Source organism: Chelonia mydas, chromosome 16 (genome assembly GCF_015237465.2).
Source record: "Chelonia mydas isolate rCheMyd1 chromosome 16, rCheMyd1.pri.v2, whole genome shotgun sequence".
In the NCBI taxonomy this organism is placed as follows: Eukaryota; Metazoa; Chordata; order Testudines; family Cheloniidae; genus Chelonia; species Chelonia mydas.
The window spans coordinates 20,585,870-20,609,304 of NC_057857.1; the positions used below are offsets into that span (position 1 = coordinate 20,585,870).

At 48.9% G+C, this 23,435-nt stretch overlaps 1 protein-coding gene and 1 long non-coding RNA gene across 7 annotated transcripts in view; one reads left to right on the forward strand and one right to left on the reverse strand.

Annotated features, from left to right (window-relative positions):
• The window catches only part of GSN (gelsolin), a 52,347-nt gene that overhangs the window by 26,914 nt on the left and 1,998 nt on the right, over positions 1–23,435 (forward strand). For 3 of the 5 annotated variants that reach the window (XM_037879657.2, XM_037879660.2, XM_037879658.2), the window contains 13 exons: positions 6,902–7,103; positions 8,036–8,190; positions 9,671–9,832; positions 10,261–10,410; positions 11,001–11,090; positions 12,319–12,451; positions 13,579–13,667; positions 14,450–14,665; positions 15,416–15,549; positions 16,229–16,319; positions 17,762–17,932; positions 18,877–19,051; positions 20,191–20,315. In XM_037879657.2, coding sequence (XP_037735585.2) covers positions 6,902–7,103; positions 8,036–8,190; positions 9,671–9,832; positions 10,261–10,410; positions 11,001–11,090; positions 12,319–12,451; positions 13,579–13,667; positions 14,450–14,665; positions 15,416–15,549; positions 16,229–16,319; positions 17,762–17,932; positions 18,877–19,051; positions 20,191–20,315 — 1,893 coding nt within the window. Of the gene's footprint in view, positions 1–5,360; positions 5,588–6,600; positions 6,708–6,901; positions 7,104–8,035; positions 8,191–9,670; positions 9,833–10,260; positions 10,411–11,000; positions 11,091–12,318; positions 12,452–13,578; positions 13,668–14,449; positions 14,666–15,415; positions 15,550–16,228; positions 16,320–17,761; positions 17,933–18,876; positions 19,052–20,190; positions 20,316–23,435 lie in introns of those variants that run through there. The other 2 variants (XM_037879656.2, XM_037879659.2) reach the window with 2 other exon arrangements.
• On the reverse strand, positions 7,223–22,627 carry LOC122463114. 2 transcript variants are annotated; one of them, XR_006286131.1, is made up of 4 exons: positions 22,195–22,621; positions 20,825–20,976; positions 18,844–19,220; positions 7,223–7,237 (listed from the first exon to the last, which is right to left on the reverse strand). It is a non-coding gene; the product is annotated as an uncharacterized LOC122463114 (long non-coding RNA). The 2 variants fall into 2 exon arrangements; XR_006286130.1 differs by lacking the exon at positions 7,223–7,237 and having other exon boundaries at positions 17,794–19,220; positions 22,195–22,627.

Genomic DNA, 23,435 nt, shown 5'->3' on the forward strand with positions numbered 1-23,435 from the left:
CTATCTTGTTTCATGCATTGGCTGCAGCATTTTCCCCTTTCTCACTAAGCACCAGATGATTCTCCAGGGCCTGTTATCACCTTTTAAAAGGAAGTTTTGGATAGCAGCAGTAGGAGTTATAGGTGGTGTTTGCTGCGAGGCAGTAAGGGAGTGTTTGAATTAGAGATGCCGGGGTAGGTCAGACTAGAGTCATCGGAAAGTCGATTCCCTGTAATTGATGTTGCAATGGGATACAGCAGGGAAAGTGAGCAGATGCGAGTCTGGACTACAAGTGCCCAGAGATCATGTCATGAATCTGGGCAGTGATAGCTCTTCTTTGTCCATTTTGTTTTTATTTACATAACTGAATCATTTAGGAGCTCTGGTGAGATCGTGCCTGGAATGTCAGAGTCAGCTCCAGACACGTTACCAGAAACATAGAGACAAGTTAGAAAGAATTCAGAGAAGAGCAACAAAAATGAGTAAGGTGAAGAAAGATCAGGTTTATGGGGGATCAGTATGAGCATATCCTCAATGGAGGATAGATCCACCAACTGCTATTAGCCAGGATAGTCAGGCATGCAACCCCATGCTCCAGGTGTCCCTGAGCCTCTGACTGTCAGAAGCTGGGAGTGGACAAAAGGGGATGGATCACTTGATAAATTGCCCTGTTCTGTTCATTCCCTCTGAAACATCTGGCACCGGCCACTGTCAGAGGCAGGATACTGGGCTAGATGGACCATTGGTCTGACCAAATATGGCCATTCTTATGTAGCTTGGCTGCAGGACAGCTGAGTGTAAAGCATGCCAGTCTGCAAATATATGAAGGGCTTAAATGCCCAGAGAGAGAATTATTTAGGGAGGTAAAAAGCAGATATCATTAGGAGTAGTGGGGTGGGCTAAAGAAAAGGTACTCTTCGGTTGGATACTAGGAAAAAAAACTTTACTCTGTGGAATTGTCTCTGGAGAGAATGATGGAAGCTGTGTCCCATAAGAGTTTTGAAAGGAGACTGGACAGCATGCCAGAGAAGATATACGGTAGGGGGACATTGGGCCTATCCCCCTCAGCCAATGCACTAACAAGTGTTCGTTACATCAATATCGAGGATAGGTCACATTTTTTACCAGAAGGGATAGTGACATTGTAATCGGAGTCCCGCATTTCCGGTCTAGTCACTAGTGCACAGACACCCACCTCATAGAATGCCCCACTGCAACTGGACCCCTGGTTCCTAGCCACTCGGAGCGGCCAAGAAGTAAGTGGGCCCAGGAGACGGAATACCCCTTTCCTGGAGGGAGTCTAATCAGAAGAGAATTGGGGCATGCTGGCAAGGACAGCATTGGGACAGAAAGGAGCCTAAACTGCATCACTCTAGTGCTCAGTGGAAGCCCTCAGGACCCAGGGCAGCCAGTCTACCTTTCCGCAGCAATCACATACTGTAGAACAGTGCTACTCAAAGTGGTGGTCCATGGACCGGTGCCGGTCCGCGAGCCATCGGCTGCCGGTCTGCGCGCACATTGGAAAAAAAGATTGTCAGTCCCCCACATCAGACAGCTTGAGAAGCGCTGGTGTAGAAGAGTGGTCTCACCCTAGCGTTCCCGTCTCACAGCTGGGTGTAGCGTAGCGGTTCTTCCCTCTCTAGTGCCTCTTCTTGCAACTCAGCCAGGTCACATTTTAGTTCCACCCCTCCTGGGGTAACAACAAGTCCAACACAAAAATCCAGTGTCCTCAGATCTGGGCATCAGACCCACGGTCCGTACATGCTTCTCTAAGGGCTTTAAAGCATCCTTATCCCTCTGTGTCAGGGGCTTCACACCACCTTCCCAGTGGCAGAAGGAGGAACCCAGGCCCACCCTGCACAGTGAGTTGCAATCCAGGGACCCTGGAAGCAGCCACAGTCTGGCCTATCAGACACCTTGCCTCGGCCTCCCTGGACCCCTACCATGAGCCTTTCTTCACGCCTTTTCCCCGGCCCCTCTTTGTACTGAGCAGTGCCTCCCAGGGCTTTTCCCCAGAGGTCTGCTTTCTGCCCTTTATCAGGGTCAGCCATAGGAGCTTGCTCCAGTCCCGTGCCTTCAGGTATCTTTCCCCACACACGCTTCCTCCTTGCCCTGCAGGAGTGTTTCCCACAGCTCTTGCCTGACTCTAATTCCCAGAGAGCACCTGCACAATTCTTCCCCCTACAACCCCTTCTGTGCCAGACTTTCTGTCCTTGTAGCTCCACCCAGCTCCTCTCCAGCTGGGCTTCATCTTTCATTAGACCCGGGGCACCCTCCAGGTTCAGCCAGGTGGGTTAATTGGCCTTTGGGGCCCACATTAACCCTTTCACTACTTGTGCAGGGTGGACACCTCACCACAGGTCACTGAAAACTTCTTTTGAAAAAGCAGACTACAAACTGGAAGACTGATGTATCCTGCCACAGAGCCATCAGACAGCTAAAGCTCACTCTATGTCTGGGGCACCGTGCGCTGTAATTAGTGAGCGTATCCCCATACTTATCTCAGTAGGAAGATACACATTTATAAGATGTTCTTGAATAGACCTGTCATGCTTACTGAGATGTTAATCACACAGCCGGCTTCCATAATAAGCAGTTGTCTTCTGCTGTTTGTTCAAAACACAGGGGGCTTCTTTCCTTGAAAGCTTTTGTTTTCATCCCTGAGCAGCCAAGCCTCGTTCAGATAGTTCCCCAGCACTGAAACTGTGTATTCAGTGCCCTGTGTTTATGGAGCTTGGCTCTCCTCGAATGCCTTTCCTGTGTGTAAGATGTTGGGTTTACTTTGCATCAGTCGTGAAGGTGATTTGGATGGTTATACTAGTATTTGCTTCACACCACTTCTTTGCCATGCTTTCCACCAGTGACATCATCTTCTCTATAATCTATGTATTGACTTCTGCCACATACAATCATAGAAGATCAGGGCTGGAAGGGACCTCAGGAGGTCATCTAGTGCAACCCCTTGCTCAAAGCAGGACCAATCCCCAATTTTTGCCCCAGATCCCAAACGGCCCCCTCAAGGATTGAACTCACAACCCTGGGTTTAGCAGGCCAATGCTCAAACCACTCATGCAACAAGCTTTGAACCCGTCATACCAAAGCTCAGTTTTCAATGATTCCAGTTAAAGGCATAACTACATTTGCTGATAGCAGTAGGCACATGAATATTACGTGTACTCCTTATGTCCGAAAAGCACCATAATTTATTATTTTCTCACTATGTTGGTCACATTATTTTGTTTCATTCTCCTTTCCTTACCCCTTTCCTTTGTCTGCCTTCATGCTTTGCACTTGTCTAATTGATATTGTAAGCTCTGCAGGACAGGGGCTGGGGATAACATTTTCAAACCCACCTAAGCGACTTAAGAGCCTCAGTCTATGGGATGTAGGAGCCTATGTCACTTTTGAAAATGGGACGTAGGCGCTTTGCCCTGGGTCTTTTTCCCTCAGTCTCAGTGGAGTTGCATGCAAAGTTTTGGCACTGTATAAATGTTTATGAATAAATACTTAAAACTATCTTTCCATCTGCAAGAGACTTGTCTCTCCTTCCAACATTGTTACTAATTTGTTTTCAGTGTAGTCCTCTGGATTTGGGTGGACCACAGATGGAACAGCTGTAAGAGCCATTCATTGATGGCTTCCCAGCACTGCTCAACTTGCCTTGGCCAACACTTATGATTCCAGCAAATGTTTCCTGCTTTTCAGACCCTTAATGCTCTGTGTGAGCTCCCTCCCCAGGGACGGGAAAAAAACCCGTCCAAGCCCAGCCAGATGAATAAATTGTTTTTATTCTCTGTTAAAAATTGAGAACTTCCAAGGAAATTTTGTTTTGATACTTATTCTCAAAGGTCTATTAACAGAGCAAGAGCTTGCCAAGATCTAAAATACTTAATAGCCAAATGTCCAGACACAGAGCACCAGCTCGGAAACTATGGAATGAAAAACACACTGTTCTAGCAAAACAGAGAGAGAGAGAGATCGAAAACGATTCTCATGAGGAGAGGAGAATGCGTGTGTGTGTGTGTGTGTGTGTGTGTGTGTGTGTGTGTGTGTGTGTGTGTGTGTGTCCCTCATCTTGCTCCCATTGAGGTCAATGGAAGTTTGGCCACTGACTTCAGTGGGGGTGGGAGGAGCAGCAGACCCTTGTTTAAGTATCTTCCCAGAAAGTCAGGTAATGAATTTGAAGATTCCACTCAGTTCCGCTCTAGATGCAAGTAGCCTGCAGTATAAACACATATAGAGATTCATTTCCTCCCTACCAGTGTTCTCTGTCTGATCTCCATACCATCACAGACTGTACGGCATGGTTACAACAAACCTCTGCATGGGTTTTCACTAGTGCTTGATCCCAGAACATTCAGCACCACCTGTAGTGCTTGGAACTCTAGGAGTAACTCCATCATGTGGTAGCGGTAGTAGGCTATTATATTCTAATGGACCACCTGAGGGGCATATGACACACACAGTTCTAATGTGGCCCAGTGGTGCAATCAGTGAGAAATATTATTATAGGGCACTTATTGTTTTGTATGCTACTTGGATAAGCAGGCTCATTGCTGGCTCTGTTCACCGAATGGCAGGAGACAGTAGGCCTGGTTCTTGAGTCTTTTGACGCCAACTCTACACTGTTATAGTTGAACTCAATAAGCCCAAAGACTGCTAGATGCATGTCACAGTTATCTTGCTAAATCCCTGACAGCACACAGTGTGAAATTATTGAGCTAGCTCTTGCTCTCCCATCTTGTCTGGCAAGAGAAGTCCTCCCCAGCAGACGAGTGGTCCTTCATTGTTGTACCTAGAACCCCACTGCTCCACAGCAATTTCACTGTAGCTTGTGTAGAGGCTTAAATCCATGTGCAAGAGACCCAAAGCATTTGCCAAATGTTGCTTCTTGCTTATCTATATGTACAGGGAAAGATGAACAAATCATCCTCACCCTCCAATCACTCAGCCGGCTCCCTTTAGCACTCTCTGTCCTTTCCCACAATTCAGTGACATTGGTGTGAGAATCTTTTCCTCCACAGGCCTTGCCATCTGGAACAACCTTTTTGTTCCTCAGCACCCCATCAATTCTCCGTCTATTTCCAGTTCTCAGCTGATCCATTTTTGTCTCCATTGCTGAAGCCTCTCTCTCTATTATTGGCCTGTTGACCAAATATTTAGTTTATTTGTCCATTATTGCACCACCCGCTGTAATGAATACCATATTGTCCTGTATTACTGTCTTTTGGGATTGAGCCTCCATAAATGACTGGACAGAATAAATCTGTGTGGCCTCCAAGTGGACCGTGTGCAAAGCCATGTTACGCCCTTATATTTCAGGGGGATCTGGGTGTGTTTCCTTGTGATAAAACACCGGCTTATGCAGTCTTTATTAACAGGGAAACGAAGAAGGAGCTGGGACTCCTCAGTCCCTCTTCTGTTGGAGGTGAAAGCGTGAAGAACCCCTTTGCTGCTAAAAACGCTTCTTAAATTCCAGTGCAAACAGGGCTAGCGTTGCATTCTTCTCACAGTCTTTTGTACAATGGCTCTGAGGTTAAGCTACGGAAGGTCTGTATCTGTGGCAGGGTTCGGCTATCTTGTTACAGCAGCTGTTCTTTCAGCTGTGGTAAGTGATCAATCATATAATTAAACAATGTAAAACTTTTCCTCTGCTAAGAAAATACTTGCAAGGGTTAGGCTTCCCGAACTGCGCTGTGCCGGCAGTGGAATAGAAACTGTAAGAGGGCACTGGTTCAAGTATCCATTTGATGTCAGGGTTCAGTTTAGATAAGGATTCAGCAGCTAACTTGCTGTTTTGCTTTCCAGTCTGCAGCATTTTGTATTTCTGCCTTGTGAGCTGAACCTAAATTTTATTTTTGTCCATTAACTGCTGAGAACTTTCCTCTTTGTCGAAGTACTGGATGCTTATGATGGAATATTATTTCTTTCTTCTTTGCCTTTATTAGTTTCTAGTACTCAGAGGCATGCTAGGCCTGCCCTGGTAGAGGGACACAGGCCCTTCCTTTAATCTAAAATACATCAGGATTGGTTTATTTCTTTTTAATATTGCTATCCTGAATTCCTTCTAGTTGTAGCCTTAGAACTTTATGGTCTCAAAAGAAGCGATAATACATTGTCTGTGCTTAATAAATAATAATAATATAGAGGCAGCAATGGCCAGTTAGAATTGCAAAGTTTGCCAGGGACAGGGTAGCTTGAAGGGATTCAACAGCTGTCAGGAGCAGAGATTTATTAGTATAATTCCTAGAAGCCACATAAAAGCATTGGAGTAAATCGTGCATCATAATATCACAGAAGCGTAAACATTAGGGCTGTAAAAGTCCTGTTAGGTCACCTATCCATCTCCCTGCCAATGTCACATTGTTCTCTGCCATGGTTTTCCCCGCCTAGCAATGATAGGACTCCCAGCATTTGCCTGTGAGAGACTGATAGATCACAGATGTTATAGGGAAATATAACAGTGATTTTGCAAACCATGTAAAATATATAGATGAAAGGGGAAAAAATATGTATATATTCCCTGGAGCCTTCCAACTTATGGAATGTTTATATACAGGAACCGATAGAAAGGGAACTTCCATGTCTTTTTTCTCCACGCTTCCATGCAAAGAAGTGGCGAATCAACAGAGGAAGAGTAACGGCAAAAATGAACGGACGGGGAGACAGTAATCAGAGAACAGGGACTAGAGGCAAAAAGAGGCTAGGAAGGAAGTCAGGAAATGGAGGTGGGTGGACATGGAAAGTAATAAAGGTCAACAAAGATTTTCCTTAGATGATTTCAGTGCGAGAACCAATGGAAACTTTCCAATTGTTTGGAACTGCAGTAATTAGGAGTCCAGAAAAGCAGTCTTAGTTTAACAAGAGCTTCATTGTACTACACATGCCTAAGAGAAATCTCTATTTCATTTCCCTCTCCCAGCCCGTCAGCATGGTGGAACACGCTGAGTTTCTGAAGGCTGGGAAGGAGCCGGGCCTACAGATCTGGCGGATTGAGAAATTTGATTTGGTACCTGTGCCAAAAAACCTGTATGGAGACTTCTTCACCGGAGATGCTTATCTGCTTCTGAACACCGTCAAACAGCGGAGTGGGAACCTGCAGTATGACCTGCATTTCTGGTTAGGTAAGGTCCGAGGGGCTTGTCTCTGTCTTAATGGAAATTGGCAGTTCTTCCAACTCCTGGAGCTAAACCTGGGAAGGTGAAAGTTCTTGCATGGTGTTCCTCTCACTGCTCCAGGACTCTTGGGTAAACCTGTCCTGCCACAAGGGAAAAGAAGGCAAAAGTGGCACTATTAAGGTCATGTAATTTTATATTCCCATAGCGCCTCTCATTCCAAAATGTATCACGCTTTCTCTGAATGCTGCACTACTGACATGCAGCCACCCCTGGGGTGGAGGGCAGCAACTAATCATTGCCCTGCACAACCACAAGAAGGGAAAATGTTGTTCAGACTCTACAACAAACCCTTACACTTTTGTAAAGTGCCATGGGGTCTTTAATGCTCAGATAGAGCAGACGGGACCTCAGTTGAGCTCTCATACAAAACATGCATCCCCACAGCAGCTCTGCGGTGCTGTAAAGTGGTGTAACCTGCTAACGAGAAACGGGGCTCTAGTTTAGTGCGTTGTCATATCTATGTTGTAGCAATGCCAGATGACAATCCCTCTCTCAGGTTAAGGGTTCCTGACAGTCTGCAGAGCCAGGCTGTTGATCCACTAGTGCCCCCTAAGGGTCTGCTAGATTGCCTGACTTTTGGGCAGACTGAATGCATCTTCTTGCCAAGTCAGCTGGCCAGGCTGTCAGTGGTAGTAGCGCCTAGCTCTTACCCAGAGCTTTTCATCTGTAGATCTCAAAGCGCTTTACAAAGGAGGTCAGGTCACTATAGCTGTTTTACAGACTCAGTCCCTACCTGGCTGTAAGCAAATATCTGGCAGTAGAGGTTTTCCAGGAAACTAGCCCTCGAGGGAATTGTTTGCATAGGGTGAAACAGCGAATGAGAAGGCAGAGGCCCTGCATTCACTCTGCCTTCTTTGATTTCTTCCTTTGATTTCTAGGGGATTTCTGTAGTCAGGATGAAAGTGGTGCAGCTGCCATATTCACTGTCCAGATGGACGATTATCTTCACGGAAAAGCTATCCAGCATCGGGAGGTGCAAGGGCACGAGTCTTCAACTTTCCTGGGATACTTCAAATCCGGCCTGAAGTACAAAGTATGTATTTGCTGGACATCCAGCCTAGCAGGTCTGAATCTGAGTAGAAAGGTTTCCCAGCCTGTCCATGTCACCGAGGAGAAGTAAGAATTGCCCTCGTCGATCACAGGGAATAAATTCCTCACCAGATGTTTTCAATGACAGGGCACAGAACAGCAACTCCTAGTAAGAGAGCCTGGGCTGGATTCAATGAGACAGAAATGAAAGCCCCAGGCAATTGTAGGGACTGGAGATTTGTTTTTCTTGGAAGAAGGGAGCTGCCCCAAGGCGTCTGCAACTGATTTGGGAAATAGAAATCTGAGTTAATGGCAGATGTCTTGCCCTGTGCGTTGATTGTACCCCTCCCCAATTACCCAACTAGCTTTCCAGTATCACTATTTCCATGCCCACCACATTTCCTCTCCTACCTCTCTTGGCATCTATCATCGGTAGTATTACGGGAAGGTGGGGGAAAGCATTGTGGAATCATTCTTCCATAGTGGTGCAAAATGGTGGGATAGGAGGGGGTGGAATTAGATTATCCAGAAATAGTCATCCACATTAGCTATCCACTGGCACAAGCAAAGCAACATTACGCCAGACTCTTCCGCAGTTGGCTATTTTTTTCCTTGTCCAGGATTTTCCTACAATTTTTTTATTTGCTTATTCGTAAACCTAGTAGTTTCCATTCCTTTCTCATTTTAATTTGGTTTCACTTTTTGGGGAATGGCTAAACCTACTGCATAAATTGTCCAAGAATAGAACAGAAGCTTCTGCCAGATATAGACCTTTAATCTGTGGATGTATCATTTTTGAAAGTGTTTTAAACCTCACCTTGGACAAGTGCAGGGAAAAGGACAGGTAGCAAAAAGGTGAGTTCTCTCTTACCGCATGTTGTATGAAGAGTGAAAGAATGTGTGATAGGCAGTTGTCCAGAGACAGACTGCTCAAAGGGAGGCAGCATGTTTTAGTGGTTAGAGCAATGAGCTGGGTGGTCGGGAACTGTGAATACTATTCCCAGCTCGGCCCTGATATGGTCTTTGTAACTTCCTCTTTTGAATTCAGTTTGTTTTCTGTTCACTCTTTCTCTTAGCAGCAGTGAGAGTGAATGGTAGAGTATGAGCAACCGGGAGTAGGTGAAGGGGCATGTTCCACATAGTGCAATAAAAAGGCCAACATAAACTAGGCTTCCTCCACTTCCCACTCACCCCCTTTATATTCATATTCAGAGGCTTGCTTTACACAGCTTGGGTGTGTCCCAGGATCCTTTGCATCTTTTTCCCTGCATATGTTGGAGAAGTGGCTCCGGGGTTGGCATGATGATTGATGTAGTGATATGTGCAGACAGAGACTGGGGACTAGCTTGCCCTCTGAGGCAGCAGTGGGTGACCCCTTGCCCTTGGGAGATGAGAACCTCTGACACAGACACAACAACTTCAGTCTCTCAGTTCCTTCAGGGCAAGCATGTGAGTAGGAGTTACCATCTTCTTTGTTCTTCAAGGCTGGTGGAGTGGCTTCTGGCTTCAAGCATGTGGTTCCCAATGAGGTGGCTGTCCAAAGAGTCCTTCAAATCAAAGGCAGACGAACGATTCGAGCTACTGAGGTTCCTGTGAGCTGGGACAGTTTCAACAACGGAGATTGTTTCATCCTTGATCTGGGCAGTGTAAGTCTGCTAGTGAAACACATGTTTGGCAAATCTTTGGGGAATGGGGGATGTCTTGGCGGGCCGTTTTTCTTCCTAGTCTGTGTTAAGCTGTGCGAGGCTCCCCTAGGTCACCAGTGATTTCACCAACTGCACAGCCGATGTATTAACTCTCCTATTGCCACGTTGGAAAGTGAGCTGTATTTTCCTGGTCTGTTGAGCTGTGGGACTCCAGCCCCCTAGATCCACGCTTCCCAACCCCTCACCAAATGCTGCTGCAGGCTACCCCTTCCTGCCTGCATGAAAAGGCCCTAATGCACCGCTGCTGCTTAGCTCAGCCCTGTTAACCCAGCCATTGGGATGTTCTTTGCATTATGCTGCCTAAAGAAGCCTCATGTTCCTGGGATGGGGCTCTCTGAAATGCCATACTCTTTGTCTGTGCCCTGAAGGACATCCACCAGTGGTGCGGTTCCAAGAGCAATCGGTTTGAGCAGATGAAGGCCACCCAGGTGGCCAAGGGGATCCGGGATAATGAGCGGAGTGGCCGTGCCAAAGTCTACGTCGTGGAGGAAGGGTCAGAGCGGGAGCAAATGCTGCAGGTCACTTTCTTTGTATTTACTGAACGTCACAGCAAAGTCCTCTCTATGCAATCAGCTGCGGGGGTGATGAGTGTGGCATCCAGATGAAAGGACGGCCTGTACGCACGTGTGCAGTGCAGAATGTGTATGTCGATATACAATATCAGCAGGAGAAGCGCTGTCAAATGGCTACAGCGCAGGCTTGTGAGTCACGATATCTTGGTCTAACTCTGGCCTTGCCATTGACTTTGTGTGTGGCCTTGGACAAGTCGTATAGCCTGTCTGTGCCTCAGTTTCCCCATCTGTTTCCTGCACTACAGTGTAAGAATTAATGAATGTGTGTGAAGTGCTTTGAGGTCCTCAGAGGGAAGGGGCTATCCAAGTGCACAGTACTAGTGTTATTTCTGCTGACCATTCTATTGTGCAAGGGACAGAAAACTGGGATTTGAGCCCAGTTTGGAGATCAGAATATCTCAGTTTTGATGTTGTTGACCTACAGTTTTCTCTTGGGTGGTTTTGTGTGTGTGTGTGTGTGTGTTTAGAGCATCTGGGGAGCAGAAATTCTCTTGGATCAACACACATAGCTAGCAGATTGTTTTCCTCTCTCTCAGGTTCTGGGACCTAAGCCCAATCTGCCAGAAGGAGCCTCTGATGACCTCAAAGCTGATGCATCCAATAGAAAGCTGGCTAAGCTGTATAAGGTAACAAGAAGCAGATGGCTCCTGACAGAGGAGCCTTGCAAAGGGTGGAATCACAGAATCATTGAAATGTAGGGCCGGAAGGGACCTTGAGAGGTCATCTAGTCCAGCCCCCTTTGCTAAGGCAGGATCAAGTAAACCTAGACCATCACTGAAAGGTGTTTGTCTAACGTGTTCTAACTAGACAGAGCTGGAGCAGAGCAGAGGTACTCTGATTCTCACTAGTGGCGCTAGCTATTTATGAAATGTTAGCAAAGAAAGTTTATAGCAAGACCATCTAAGTGGCCACCATCACTTTATTGCCTTGATCAGGCCTTACTGACTTCCATGTGACAGCTGGAATTTTCAGGAACGGAGGTGAAATGTCGCACATGCCAGCCCACTGGGAGAGCACGCAGTTGCTGTCAATGAGAGAAGGAAGTGATGTGAAATGAATCAGTGTAGCAGCTGTATTTAGTGGGGGAAGAGGGAGCCCTCCTGTGTCCTGTCAGGGAGATGTCAGGTATGAACTAGAATCAATGAGCTTGGGACCCAACTCTGTTAACTCCTCTGTCGCCGTTGGGCAGGCTGGCTCAACAGCTCTGGAGGTTCAGTGCTCTGGCTAGCCACAGTGTGGGCAACAGCAGGGCAGACTGCCCACAGGGACCTGCCAGTGTCCCTCAGCCCTGCCCTGAAGAGACCACTTCAAGGGGCGAGAAGGGAGTTTGGGTCCATGGCCATTCAATCTGCTGGGGGGTGATTTAGTAAACAAGTATGGACGTGGTTTTGTGATGTCAACACTTGTCCATTAGTAACTCAAGTCTGAGTCCACCAAACTCATTTTTGATGTGGACCAGCAAACCCACCAGGGCTTTTCCTCAGGATAGTCATCAGGATGCCGAAATGGCCCTGTCCAGTCCTTGGGGCACAGGACAGTTCTGCTGAAAAGGCCCCTTTGGCTGCATTTGCACTGAGGACATTGGAGAGATGGGCCACCAGTTCTGTAGTCTCATAGGAAGCTGCAGTGGTGGGAGAAATCCCTGAAATCTGTGGGGCAGACCACCTTCGTATCACATCACTGCTCTGCCAAGAACATCACGGTTGAAGGACAGGAAGCGTGAAAGAAACGAATGCACCCAAGTCATGACGTCCGCCTCCAACTGCTTCATGTAGCTGTGGAACATTGAGGGGAGAAGGTCTCCAGGTTCTTCCACAGTGTCTCTGAACTGATCCTCGTGTTGCATTCTCCCAGGTCTCCAATGGTGCAGGGAACATGGCAGTCTCTCTGGTGGCAGACGAGAATCCGTTCTCCCAGGCTGCACTGGACTCCAACGACTGCTTCATTCTGGACCATGGCTCTGATGGGAAAATCTTCATTTGGAAAGGTACCCTGGGAAGGGAGGAGAAATAGATAAAGGCAGGCGTGCGCTGGATCTATATTCGATTCTTGCTTCCTGCAAGTAGGGGGTGGGGAGGGAGTGCATGGTGCCAGTCAATTGCAGCTCCTCCAGGGAATTAAGGAACAGCACACGGGCTCAGAAGGGCATCTCGTCTGTAGCTCCTCAGGTGGAGGGATGGCTGCTGCAATGTGGCGCCCAAAGGGGGGGTCTCAGGAGGGAGACTTAGCAGAAAATGTTAAGAAGTTCTGAGTGGAAGGGTAGATCATTTAGATTCACGGATACCCATGCAGGGATCTTTGTATAGGGCGCCCCGGCAGGCATGCGGGTCTGCCTATGGCAGTGGGGACACTCATGTGGAAATGGTTCCCCCATGAACTATGCGAGTCTCCTCTCTCCCTCTGTGCAATCCTGATGCCTGAGCACCAGGGGAGAGGGTCTTGCTGACTGTCCCTCTCTTGGAGCCTGCAAGGCAGGGTGTAGCCAGTGCAGGATCTCCGGCTGTGGGGCTCGTGCCCGTCAGAGCATTACAAGTGTTTGACCACAGGCCACTGGGCTGTGGATCATGGATGACTGGGATGGTGCAAGGGGGAGGGAGTTTAGACTGTGTCACTGGGCCAAATGCTACAGGACTTGGCACATACAATTATAGAGTCATAGAGTTCAAGGCCAGAAGGGACCACGAGCCCTCTAGTCTGACCTGTACATCACAGGCCACCAACACCATCCAACCACCCCCACACACAGACCAGCCACCAGAATCAGACCAATGTATTACAGCCGTCAGGAGACTAAACTAGCCTGTGCCACAGCAGAGGACAGGAGGGACCGAGGAGCTCCAGTGCTCGAGGCCCCCAGAAATGGCAGAGAATTGATTTAACGAGCTATCCCAGGTGATCCTAATCATTCACTACACTACAGATGGTTACTGTTTTCTTCATCACCTGCAGGTGGAGCCCTACTGCAGTGCAGCAGTGGAAAGGGTTTAACTTGTGGACTGGGTGACTTGCTTTCCGCTCTGGGCATGAAGGAAATCGGGGGTGGGGGGCTTTGTTTTTAAATCAGAGCGTATTATTGAACAATCATCAACCCTGCCCTTTTTGTTCTTATTAAAGGCAAGAAAGCCAACTCCGACGAGAGGAAGGCAGCCCTGAAAACTGCCTCCGAGTTCATCTCCAAGATGCGGTACCCCAAACACACCCAGGTAAGCAGCGCCGGCGGGGGCGGCTGCACGCCCTGCCCTTGGGCTGATGCTCAGATACCATTGAGGTGCACCTCAAACTCTCCTCAGCCAGCCACCTGGGGCGGTGGTTCAGTCTGTCTGAGGGCCAGCAGGAGAAACAGAGAGAAACTGCCCAGGAAGGACTCAGAACAACTCCCATTGGGCATGAAGAGGCGCTGACTAACCTGTCCCTAGGGGATGACTTGCCCCATGGCTTCTCCAGCATTTTCTTAAGAGAGATTCCTTCTCTCCTAGCCCCACTGTGCTGTGGTAACCAGTGGAACACGCTCTTGAGGTCCATGGTTTTATTGTGGTAGCACACACTTTCCAGGTAGATTTGTGCTTAAAACAGGCTTGAACAGACACATGGGCCGGGTGCAAATGAATGCTTCACAGCCAGTGGTCACTTTGCTGGTGGAAATGCTGTGAGAGCCACGCAGTGGGGTGTGTAGAACAGCACCTCTCTCCTGGTGATAGTGGGAGGGAATGATTGCCAAGTCTCCCCTTATGGGGCCAGTGAGACCTGTGGGCACCTCAGAGGCGGCCGGCTGGCTGTGGGTTTGTGACGTATTAGTTCAGGGCTGCCCCAGGATTGCTCTCTGTGGCTGAATCCTGCCCTGGGGCATCCGCTGTGGAGTCGCCCTAGGGATTTGTACGGCCCCGTGTCTTCCTGAAGCCCGTGTTACAGCTGGGATTGGCTAGAACTGCAGCCCTGCCAGGCTCCGGGCAAGACTCCCCCTGACAGGCCGGCTCCCTCGTTTCAGATCCAAGTCCTGCCTGAGAGCGGTGAGACCCCCTTGTTCAAGCAGTTCTTCAAGAACTGGCGGGACAGGGACCAGACAGAGGGGCTGGGCACGGCCTACATCTCCAGCCACATCGCCCAGGTTGAGAAGGTGCCCTTCGACGCCGCCACGCTGCACAACTCCACAGCCATGGCTGCCCAGCACGGCATGGAGGATGACGGCTCTGGCAAGAAACAGGTAGGAGGTGGCGTGGAGGGAGCCTGGAGGCACCAGCACCCCCAGGGACCAGTTTGTGTCCCCTCTTGATTCTTCCATTATCTGCATCCTGGCAGGGGAGGAGGGGAGGGTGACAGTCTGGGAGTGCATTGGGGCAGGCATTGCCCAAGAGAGCGTCTCCCCTCTCCACCTGGACTCCTGGGTTTGTGCAAAGAAGCCATGCTGAGGTTGTGCTCAGAAGGGCTAAACGCTGAGGCATCCTCTTCTCTCTGCTGTGCAATCCCAGTTCCAACTGAAAAGAGGTCCTGGCCAATGCCTGCCCCTTTGGAAATCTGGGGGGCCAGCCCGGCTGAAAGCTCAGCCCAAGGTCGCCCTAGGCTGGAGAAACTCTTGGGTACCACCAAGCCAGCAAGAAGACTTGTCACCCAGCCCACAGGCACTCGGCCCCACATACACCAAAAGGCGCAGAGCCCTTGGGGTAAATCTGGCCCAAGTCTGGGGTTTGTAACGAAACCAGGCAAGTTTTGCCTTGATTCTGGGCCTCTCTGGGAAGGTTTTGCACAAAGCCGTATGTCACTGGCTGTGGGAGGGGCTCATTGTTTTACCACCTTTCCCCAGCAGGTGGCACTGCAGGGCCATGACTCACAGGAGGTTGAATATGTGAAGTAAACAGGGAAAAAAGCCCCTTGTTAATGTAGCACAGTTTGTTCTGTTCTCACATTTCCTGGTTTAAGGTATTTCCCCTCCCCCTTCTTGCTGCTGGTTTTGTAGATCTGGAGAATAGAAGGCTCTGCTAAAGTGCCCGTGAATCCTTCGCTGTATGGCCAGTTCTATGGCGGGGACAGCTACCTTATCCTGTACGACTACAAGCACGGTGGAAAAACGGGACAGATTATCTATACATGGTAAGAGGGATTTTCTGGAGAGGAGCCAAAAAGCAAATGCCCTGCACTGTAACTCCATGGGACTGGAGTCCACTGCTGTGAGATCATATCATTATGGGCTGCCACTTACCCCAGGATACACCCGGAATTAGATTTCTCCCTGGAGAGGCTCCCCCTGAAGGCCAAATACTAGTAGGGGGATAGGAGGGGGTTGGGGCATGTGGGGGCAAGAAGGGGTCAGTGCGAAAAGGAATCAGACACACTGTGACTGGGCCTTCCAGGCAGGCCCCAGTGGAGCTGAGAAAGCAGCAGCCACTGCCAGGGGAGGAGAGCGCTCTCATGTGGCTTACACACCATCCTGAGCTGTGCAGCTGAAATCTTAAGGGAGTGTTCACAGTGTGGAGGTTGAGTACGTGGCTCCTGCTAACAGCCCCAGCAGCTGTTTGTTGAATCAGCCACCACAGGGTTAGGCACAATGGAAGACTGTGGATACTTAGAAAACCCTGCTCACCTTGAAAAGTATCGATCTCCCTGCCTAAACGTTCCATTCTCTGTCTGTTAGCGGATTCCTCTCCACACCTACAGCAAAATGCTGTGCAAGTTGGTTAACAACCAGGAGTCCCTTGCCTTTTCCTGACCTCTCTAGGGCTTAGGAAATTTCACTGTGATCTGAGGACTTAGATTTTGTTCTGTTTTTCAGGCAGGGTGCAGATTCCTCCCAGGATGAGATCACAACCTCCGCTTTCCTCAGCGTCCAGCTGGACGAAGAGCTGGGAGGCAGCCCCGTGCAGGTAGATAAACCCACCGGTTCTGTAACTAATGACGTGTGTGCCTTTGCCATGGCAAGCCAGTTTCCTGCACCCCACTCCGGTGAGGGACGCCGTCCTTCTGTGCCTCACTGTTAATAATGCTCAGGGGTGAATAAACTTTGCATCATGACAGTTGGTGCAAAGTGTCGGTAGCTGACGCTGCTTGCTGGCAGGGAGGAAAGGAAAAACTTTGGATATATTTAGCTTCCCTTTCTGTAGGCTGCTGTACTGATCTGAAGTGCAAACTTCCAGAGTCAGCATAGACATCTGTTTGGATTCTTGGCTGTATTTAAAAATCAAAGCGCAAGGGAAAAGAAATGTGAGTAAGATCAGAGCCTCTGGCACCAGAGGGTAAATGCAGGCGGGAGAAAGAGGCAAAGAGCTCCCAAGAGCCGAATGAATTGCCCAGGGTTTCCACTGCCCCCTCCCCCACCAAAAGTGAAAGGCCTGAGGGGCTCAGGGAAGTGACTGTTTTGCAGCAGGAAGCTTAAACACGCAGTTTGTTTGTCTTTAAAGGGGGGGAAAAAAAAGTGTGTAACTCATCAGATTCCTGAGCGCGTGGTTCGTAGATTTCTCGTGACTCTAAAGGAGAGGTGGGGACTGAAATCCATCCCATGATGGTTTCAGGATCCTCTTCAGTGCAAACATCACATCTGTGGTGAGGGTCAATTTCCTCTTATGATACTGGATGGCAACGGGCCTGATTGCACGTTCATTTCCCCATGCAGTTCTCTGCCGCCAAACCCCAGCAATGGTGCAGCAGCCTTTGCACACCCTGCCCTGCCAGAGCTGCTTGGAAGAGGCTTTGTGCCAAGTGAAACCAGGAGCCCAGTAAAAGTTATTGACTAAGCCCTTGCCAGCTTTGCTTCCTGTTCTGATCCTGTTAGTGTCTTCTTCAGTTGCGGTGCAAGAAGCCACCTTTTCAGGTGGTTTCTGCAATGTGACAAGGGACTTTTATAGCTGCATCTACATCAGGTGGCCCCGGTCCCACTCAAAGGACTTAACAAAGAACAGTAAAGATGAGGTGGCTGTTCAGCTGTGTACCTAGAAGGCACCTAACACTCTACACTAGTGTTTATTGCTGCTAGTCAGGTCAGGCTAGGGTGACCAAACAGCAAATGTGAAAAATCAGGACAGGGTGGGGGTAATAGGTGCCTATATAAGAAAAATCCCCAAATGTCGGGACTGTCCCTATAAAACCAGGACATCTGGTCACCCTAGGTCAGGCTGCCATATGTGGGATCCCTGCTATGCAATTTTGAGGGCCTAATTTACCCACACACCAGTTCCTGTGTGAGAAGCAGTGGTTTGGTTCCCTGCTCCCAGTGGGGGCATACTCGGAGGGCGAAAAGGAGCAGCCTATTTGGGAATCCCTGGCTGCTCTGCATCATCTCATATGTGACATTGAGTTTCTTTCCCCCCAGAAACGAGTGGTACAGGGAAAAGAGCCAGCTCATCTGATGAGCATGTTTGGCAGGAAACCTTTGATTGTCTACAAGGGTGGAACCTCCAGGGATGGAGGCCAGACAGCACCAGCTGCAACACGGCTGTTTCAGGTCCGGTCCAGCACCTCTGGAGCCACCAGAGCAGTGGAGGTACGTGATGGGAAAGCCAGCTAACCCCGAACATTGGGTTCACACGTAGCAGTTGGAATGTAAGATCTTATATCTTGTCACATCACGTTCCCTCTGAGAGTAGAGGCAAAGCCGGGTTAAACTTTCTGTGGGACTTGTGCTGAATTGAAACAAACTTTGGAGTCTAGATAAGCTATCAAGAGCTTCCCCTTTTCCCATGGGTAAGTAGTAATAATCACCCTGATCCCATGAGTTTATTAATACCATTTTATATTGTTAAGGGCTTTTCTCCACAGTGCCCAAAGGACTTTGCATACTAATATAAAGTGAGACTTTCATGCACCTTTGAAGAGCATCAGCCTCTGGGATGGGATGCAGCAGTTGGTTTAACAGCACACAACAATGGTACTTAACAGCTAAAGGCAGGAAGTGAGAAGTATCTTGTATCCAAATAGAATTTGAGCCAGGACTCGGGTTCATTCCCCTATTCTTGCAAAATAAAATAAAATAGAATAAAAAAATAAATCTTGCTCATTAGTCATAAATACTCCAGCAGCCTCCTCGCTCCATGCTAGGGTATTGGTTCATTACTGACCCAGGGGAAAAATGCCAGCTACAGAATCACCAATGCCAGCAGCATGGAGTTTGTTCTGTGGAGGTCTCCCCTCCGAGTACTTAAGTATCCTGCTGTCGTTTGTGAGCTCTGGCAAGATCCCAGCCCTACCTATTCCGGCTGCAGGTCATCACATGCCACACACACACACACCCCTGTTTAATCTTCTCATGTTTGTTATACAATCTTTCCGCTTCGGCAGCTTGACTGTTATCCCTTAGTCATTGATGTTTTTACAGTGGATGGTTAAAATTTGTTCAGCAGTGCCAGGGGCGCTGATCATAGTCCTTATATAACTGTCAGTGGCAAAAGTACCAACCTGTTTGATAGCTATGGTGCTGTTGCTTTCCAGCTGGATGCTGTTGCCAGTGAACTGAACTCAAACGATGTGTTTGTCCTGAAAACTCCCTCCGCTGCTTACCTTTGGGTTGGCCAAGCAGCCAGCGACACTGAGATATCTGGGGCACAAGAGCTGCTGAAGATTCTGGGAGCTCGCCCAGTACAAATCGCTGAGGGAAGCGAGCCAGGTGAGGGAGGCCTGGCTGGGCCACACAGATTCCTTACATTGTAGCTGCAATTTCTTCCCCTCCTTGGCAGTTGCCCATGGGTATTTACTTTGGGATTCCCACATCAAGGCCAATCAAAGAGGTGATCAGCAGTTCTGCCTCAGGGAAGCTCATCCTTCCAGGCTCTGCACTGAAAGAGATAAGGGTATGTCATACAGGGGGGAGTCCAGCCACTCAGCAGGAGATATTCAAGTGAAGAGGCCTCCGGCTTATCTGGGAGAGGCCATGGGAGTAGGAGCGGTTTTAAAACTGCACACCCCCAAAAGAGGGAAGGTTGCTCTGGGGACCCACTGAACACCCATTGCAAATTATCAGGTCAGTTTAGCAGGCAGGGGCCTAAATATTTGTTTCACCCCATCTCATGGCTGCTAAAAACAGATTCCCCTCCTGATGCCTTTGGTAGTCACCAGGGGAGAGTCATGGTTGGAGCCAATTCTAATCAGGGGACAAAGTCAACCCCACTCCTTCCCTGAGATACAAAGAGTCTAGCTGCTTGACTACCTGATCAATGTGCAGGCAGGAATCTGGGGATATCATGCGCTCTGACTCAGCTTTACCACGGGACCGTGGCATTGCCCTCCTAGGCCAAGGATCCCGCGTGACTCCCTAGGCTGCTGTAGCGTTCCCGCACAGATGTATTCAGGAGCAGATGTGCCACTGAAGCCGCACCGTTGCATAAGTCACTGGAGTTCATGATCAGACTCTGCTGTAGTCCCTTGCAGTCTGTGGGTGGGCAAGGGATGTACCTTTGATGTCCCATTGTTTTGGATAAAGCACGTTATAGGGAGCACAGGAGGGGTCCTTCCCTGCCCCTGCAGCCCCAAGGTTGGGCACAGTTTGGTGCACTGCACAGGTGCAGAATGGCCACTCCAGAGCACCTTGTGACACTCGTGTGTAGTGGCCACTGGGGGGGTTTTGCTGTAGGCATAAGGAGAGCAAACACTCCTGGCCACACTCTGTGCATGAGCAGTGTGTCCCTCTGTCCAGCCAGGTCTCAGGCAAGCAGAGGGAATTAGCGAGGTCCCAGGGTGGGGAGCCCCCCAGTGGCGTGACGGCGGGTGTACATGGAAGGAGCATCAGCATACCCCTCTCTCTTACAGATAGCTTCTGGGAAGCTCTGGGTGGAAAAGCAGCGTATCGCACTTCCCCCCGGCTGAAGGACAGGAAAATGGACGTTAACCCCCCTCGCCTCTTTGCCTGCTCAAACAAGAGCGGACGCTTCATTGTGAGTGTGTGATGGACTAAGAGGCGGCGTTTCATAAGGAATCAAGCCTCCAGCGGCCAGGACTGGGGAAAACCCATCTCAGCCAGGCAGTAGGCTACAGTTCCGCCTCCCAGGCCACTCCCCAACAAATGCCCAGGGGGCTCCTCCCCAGGGGACTCTGCAGAAGGAGCGTATTAGCGCTACTCTGCTGCAAAGAAAGCAGCCAGCTCTAAAGCCTTGTTCCCATTCCACTGAATCCCTGCAGCATCAAGCTAGGGCTCCTTTGCCGGAGGCTGGTGGTCAGGCTGTTTTGGCTTTAACTCCAGCACTTGCTGAGTGACAGGTGTTAGGATTAGGAGAATGGGGTGTGTGAATGACTAAGCAGCACCAGAGACTAAATTCTGTTAGTTAGCTGCATGAACTGTGAATGAACTGGTTTCTATGGAAGAAACAGGCTGCTAACACTGGCCAGCTAGGTGGTGTGAGATCAGGTACCATGCAAATTCCCCCTCCCTTATATGCTAATGCACCTTGTCCCCACCAGAGCACCCCTTTGGGTCATGCTGTGGCATTGCTGGACTTCTTCTCTAGTGCCGGACCCCGTCATCTGTCATCCTGGGCTGTAGCAATCTCCAGCTTCCTTGGCCAGGCCTTCTGGGCGGGTCTTCTCAGTTCAGCCCCTCTAGGGTAACAGGAAAAAAATCAAAGCTGAATGCTCTGTATGCCAGGCTTTCAGCCCCCATCTGGGACCAATCTGTCTTTTGCCTCTTTAAATCCTGATGCTTGTGCTTCCTCTTGTTGCCCAGTCCTTTTGACTAGTCAATAGTACGTGTAGTGATGGCCACTTGATCCAAAGGTAATGTGGTTCTTGTCCCAGAATCAGGGGACACAGAGCTAAAACCCATGAGTTCAATAGCTTGTAGGGACCCTTTGGGCATATGGCAAGGACATGCCAAGTGAGGGCAAAGCCGAGACTTGTATTAAAATAAGGAATAAAGCCAGAAAAGCTCCAAGCCACATAAACAGATATCCCCAATATTGTAATATTCCTGCCTCTGGTATCATTCTTTGCATAAGCTCTTAGATTTGCATAATTACACCCATCCTGGAGGTAAGAGACAAAGGACCAGCATTGTCTCTGGCATGCCAAATGTGTCTGATGGTCCAGATTTCTCAATGCCCAAGACTGGTGGTAGAGTACAAGAGAGTAGAAGGGGCAAATGATGGAACACTGACAATGATAAGAAAAGTTCCCTTCTACATGGTAATTTGCCCTATTATAGGGTCTGAACATCATTATAACTATTCATGTGAAGGCTTAGACTTTCATAGAATCATAGAATACCAGGATTGGAAGGGACCTCAGGAGGTCATCTAGTCCCAACCCCCTGCCCAAAGCAGGACCAATCCCCAATTTTTGCCCTGATCCCAAATGGCCCCCTCAAGGATTGAACTCACAACCCCAGGTTTAGCAGGCCAATGCTCAAACCACTGAGCTATCCCTCCCCACATGCCCAAATCTAACTTCCCCACCCTCACAATATTGGGGTTACTTATCCTATAGGTTAATATATTAATACCATTTAGCTCATTATATTAGTCACCTCTTGCTTGAGCAGATTTGCAGTTTTTACTTCCATGATCTTGCAGTTGCTGTTTACCATTAGGTTTCAACTCCTGTTATTAAGCAAACTATTCCTAGTTCCCCAAAATCTAAGCGTTACCATTAGGCCATTTATCTAGCCAGTGGTCCCAGGCTTACTCAACCTGACTATATTTATGACAATTTGCTTAAACTACTGTCTGACAACATGCAGGCTTGTCATTTCCCTGTGTTACAGCAAAGACTAAGCTAGCCTTATGGGCTATGCTCTCTTACTGGGAGAGAAGGGGAACTTACCTGCTCTTCTAGGCTCCAGCCCAGGGACCCTGTGTTGTGCAGCTAAGGGCTGCTCATTCCAATCCACTGCCACTTCCCTGGGCTGCTCCTACCTTTTCCCTGTTTGTCAGTGTCCCTCACAAGGCTGCAGACTCCATTGTTCCCACTCAGAGCTCTGTCTCCGCATGCAACTTCTTCCCAAGCAGTTACTGAGGAGCTTCCTAAGGCCCTTCCCAGCTTCATTGGCAGCAGCTGGGCTGTACTTCAGGCAGGCAGCCTTTTTCTCTCCCTTTCTGTTTCCTTAGAACAGGAGTCCCTCCTTCCCCCCCAAGCTCTCCCTGGGGCTGAGGTGGTGATTTAGGCCAGCTGTAGGGCCTTAGCCAGCTTCCCCTTCAGCTGACACCTTACCCCCAATTAGACCTCAAGTTTGCAGGATTCAGCAGGCAAATAAGCTGCTGTATGCCAGGAGGCAGCATATATGCTGATCCCCTTCCCAAAGCTCATCCCAATTGGCTGGGAGAGAGGGGAGAGTTGCCCTGCCCACTCTGCAGGGCCTCTGGTCTCAGACCCTTAAAGAGACAGTAACGGGTTTTCTTCCCAATTTCTGTTTATTCCCAGGACCTCTTCCTGTCTTCCAATATTTCCTAGGTCCTTGCACACCTCTTCTTATATGTCATGTCCATTATTGAAGGTTTGTAACCATGGTAGCCCATTCTGTACAATCCTCTGCTAATCTCTTTGTGGATGAATACGCCTTTTGATCCACCCAGGATACCACATTGTCCAGCCAAGATCATTTTCTGCCTTGTGTTCTTCTGCCATCAACTTTCCCTTCCAGTACCTGTAAGAATGCATTGCCCCCTGAACCTCTTAAAATGTGCCCTACAAATCCCAGTCCATTTTAATTGGTTCTGTGGTCTATCCATATTTTCAGAATTCTTCCATAACACCCTAATTTGAAGGATTGTAGTTTCTTTATTATTTGGTTGTCCATGTTTCACTGCCATAATTTAACACAGATGGAATGTACATGTTTTTACACCTCAGATGTCACAAAAATCTTAAAGGGCCAGGTCACGTGACTGGGGTGGGCTGACGCTTAGGCTCCACTGCCCGTAAGAGGATAGACTGTACCATCACACACCTCATTCCCCAGTGGTATTTATCAGCACCTCCATGAACTGGTTTGCCCATGTGACATAAAATGATGCAAACTTGGGTGGCTCCCCCTGAAGGATCTGACCCCCCTCTAACTTCATTCT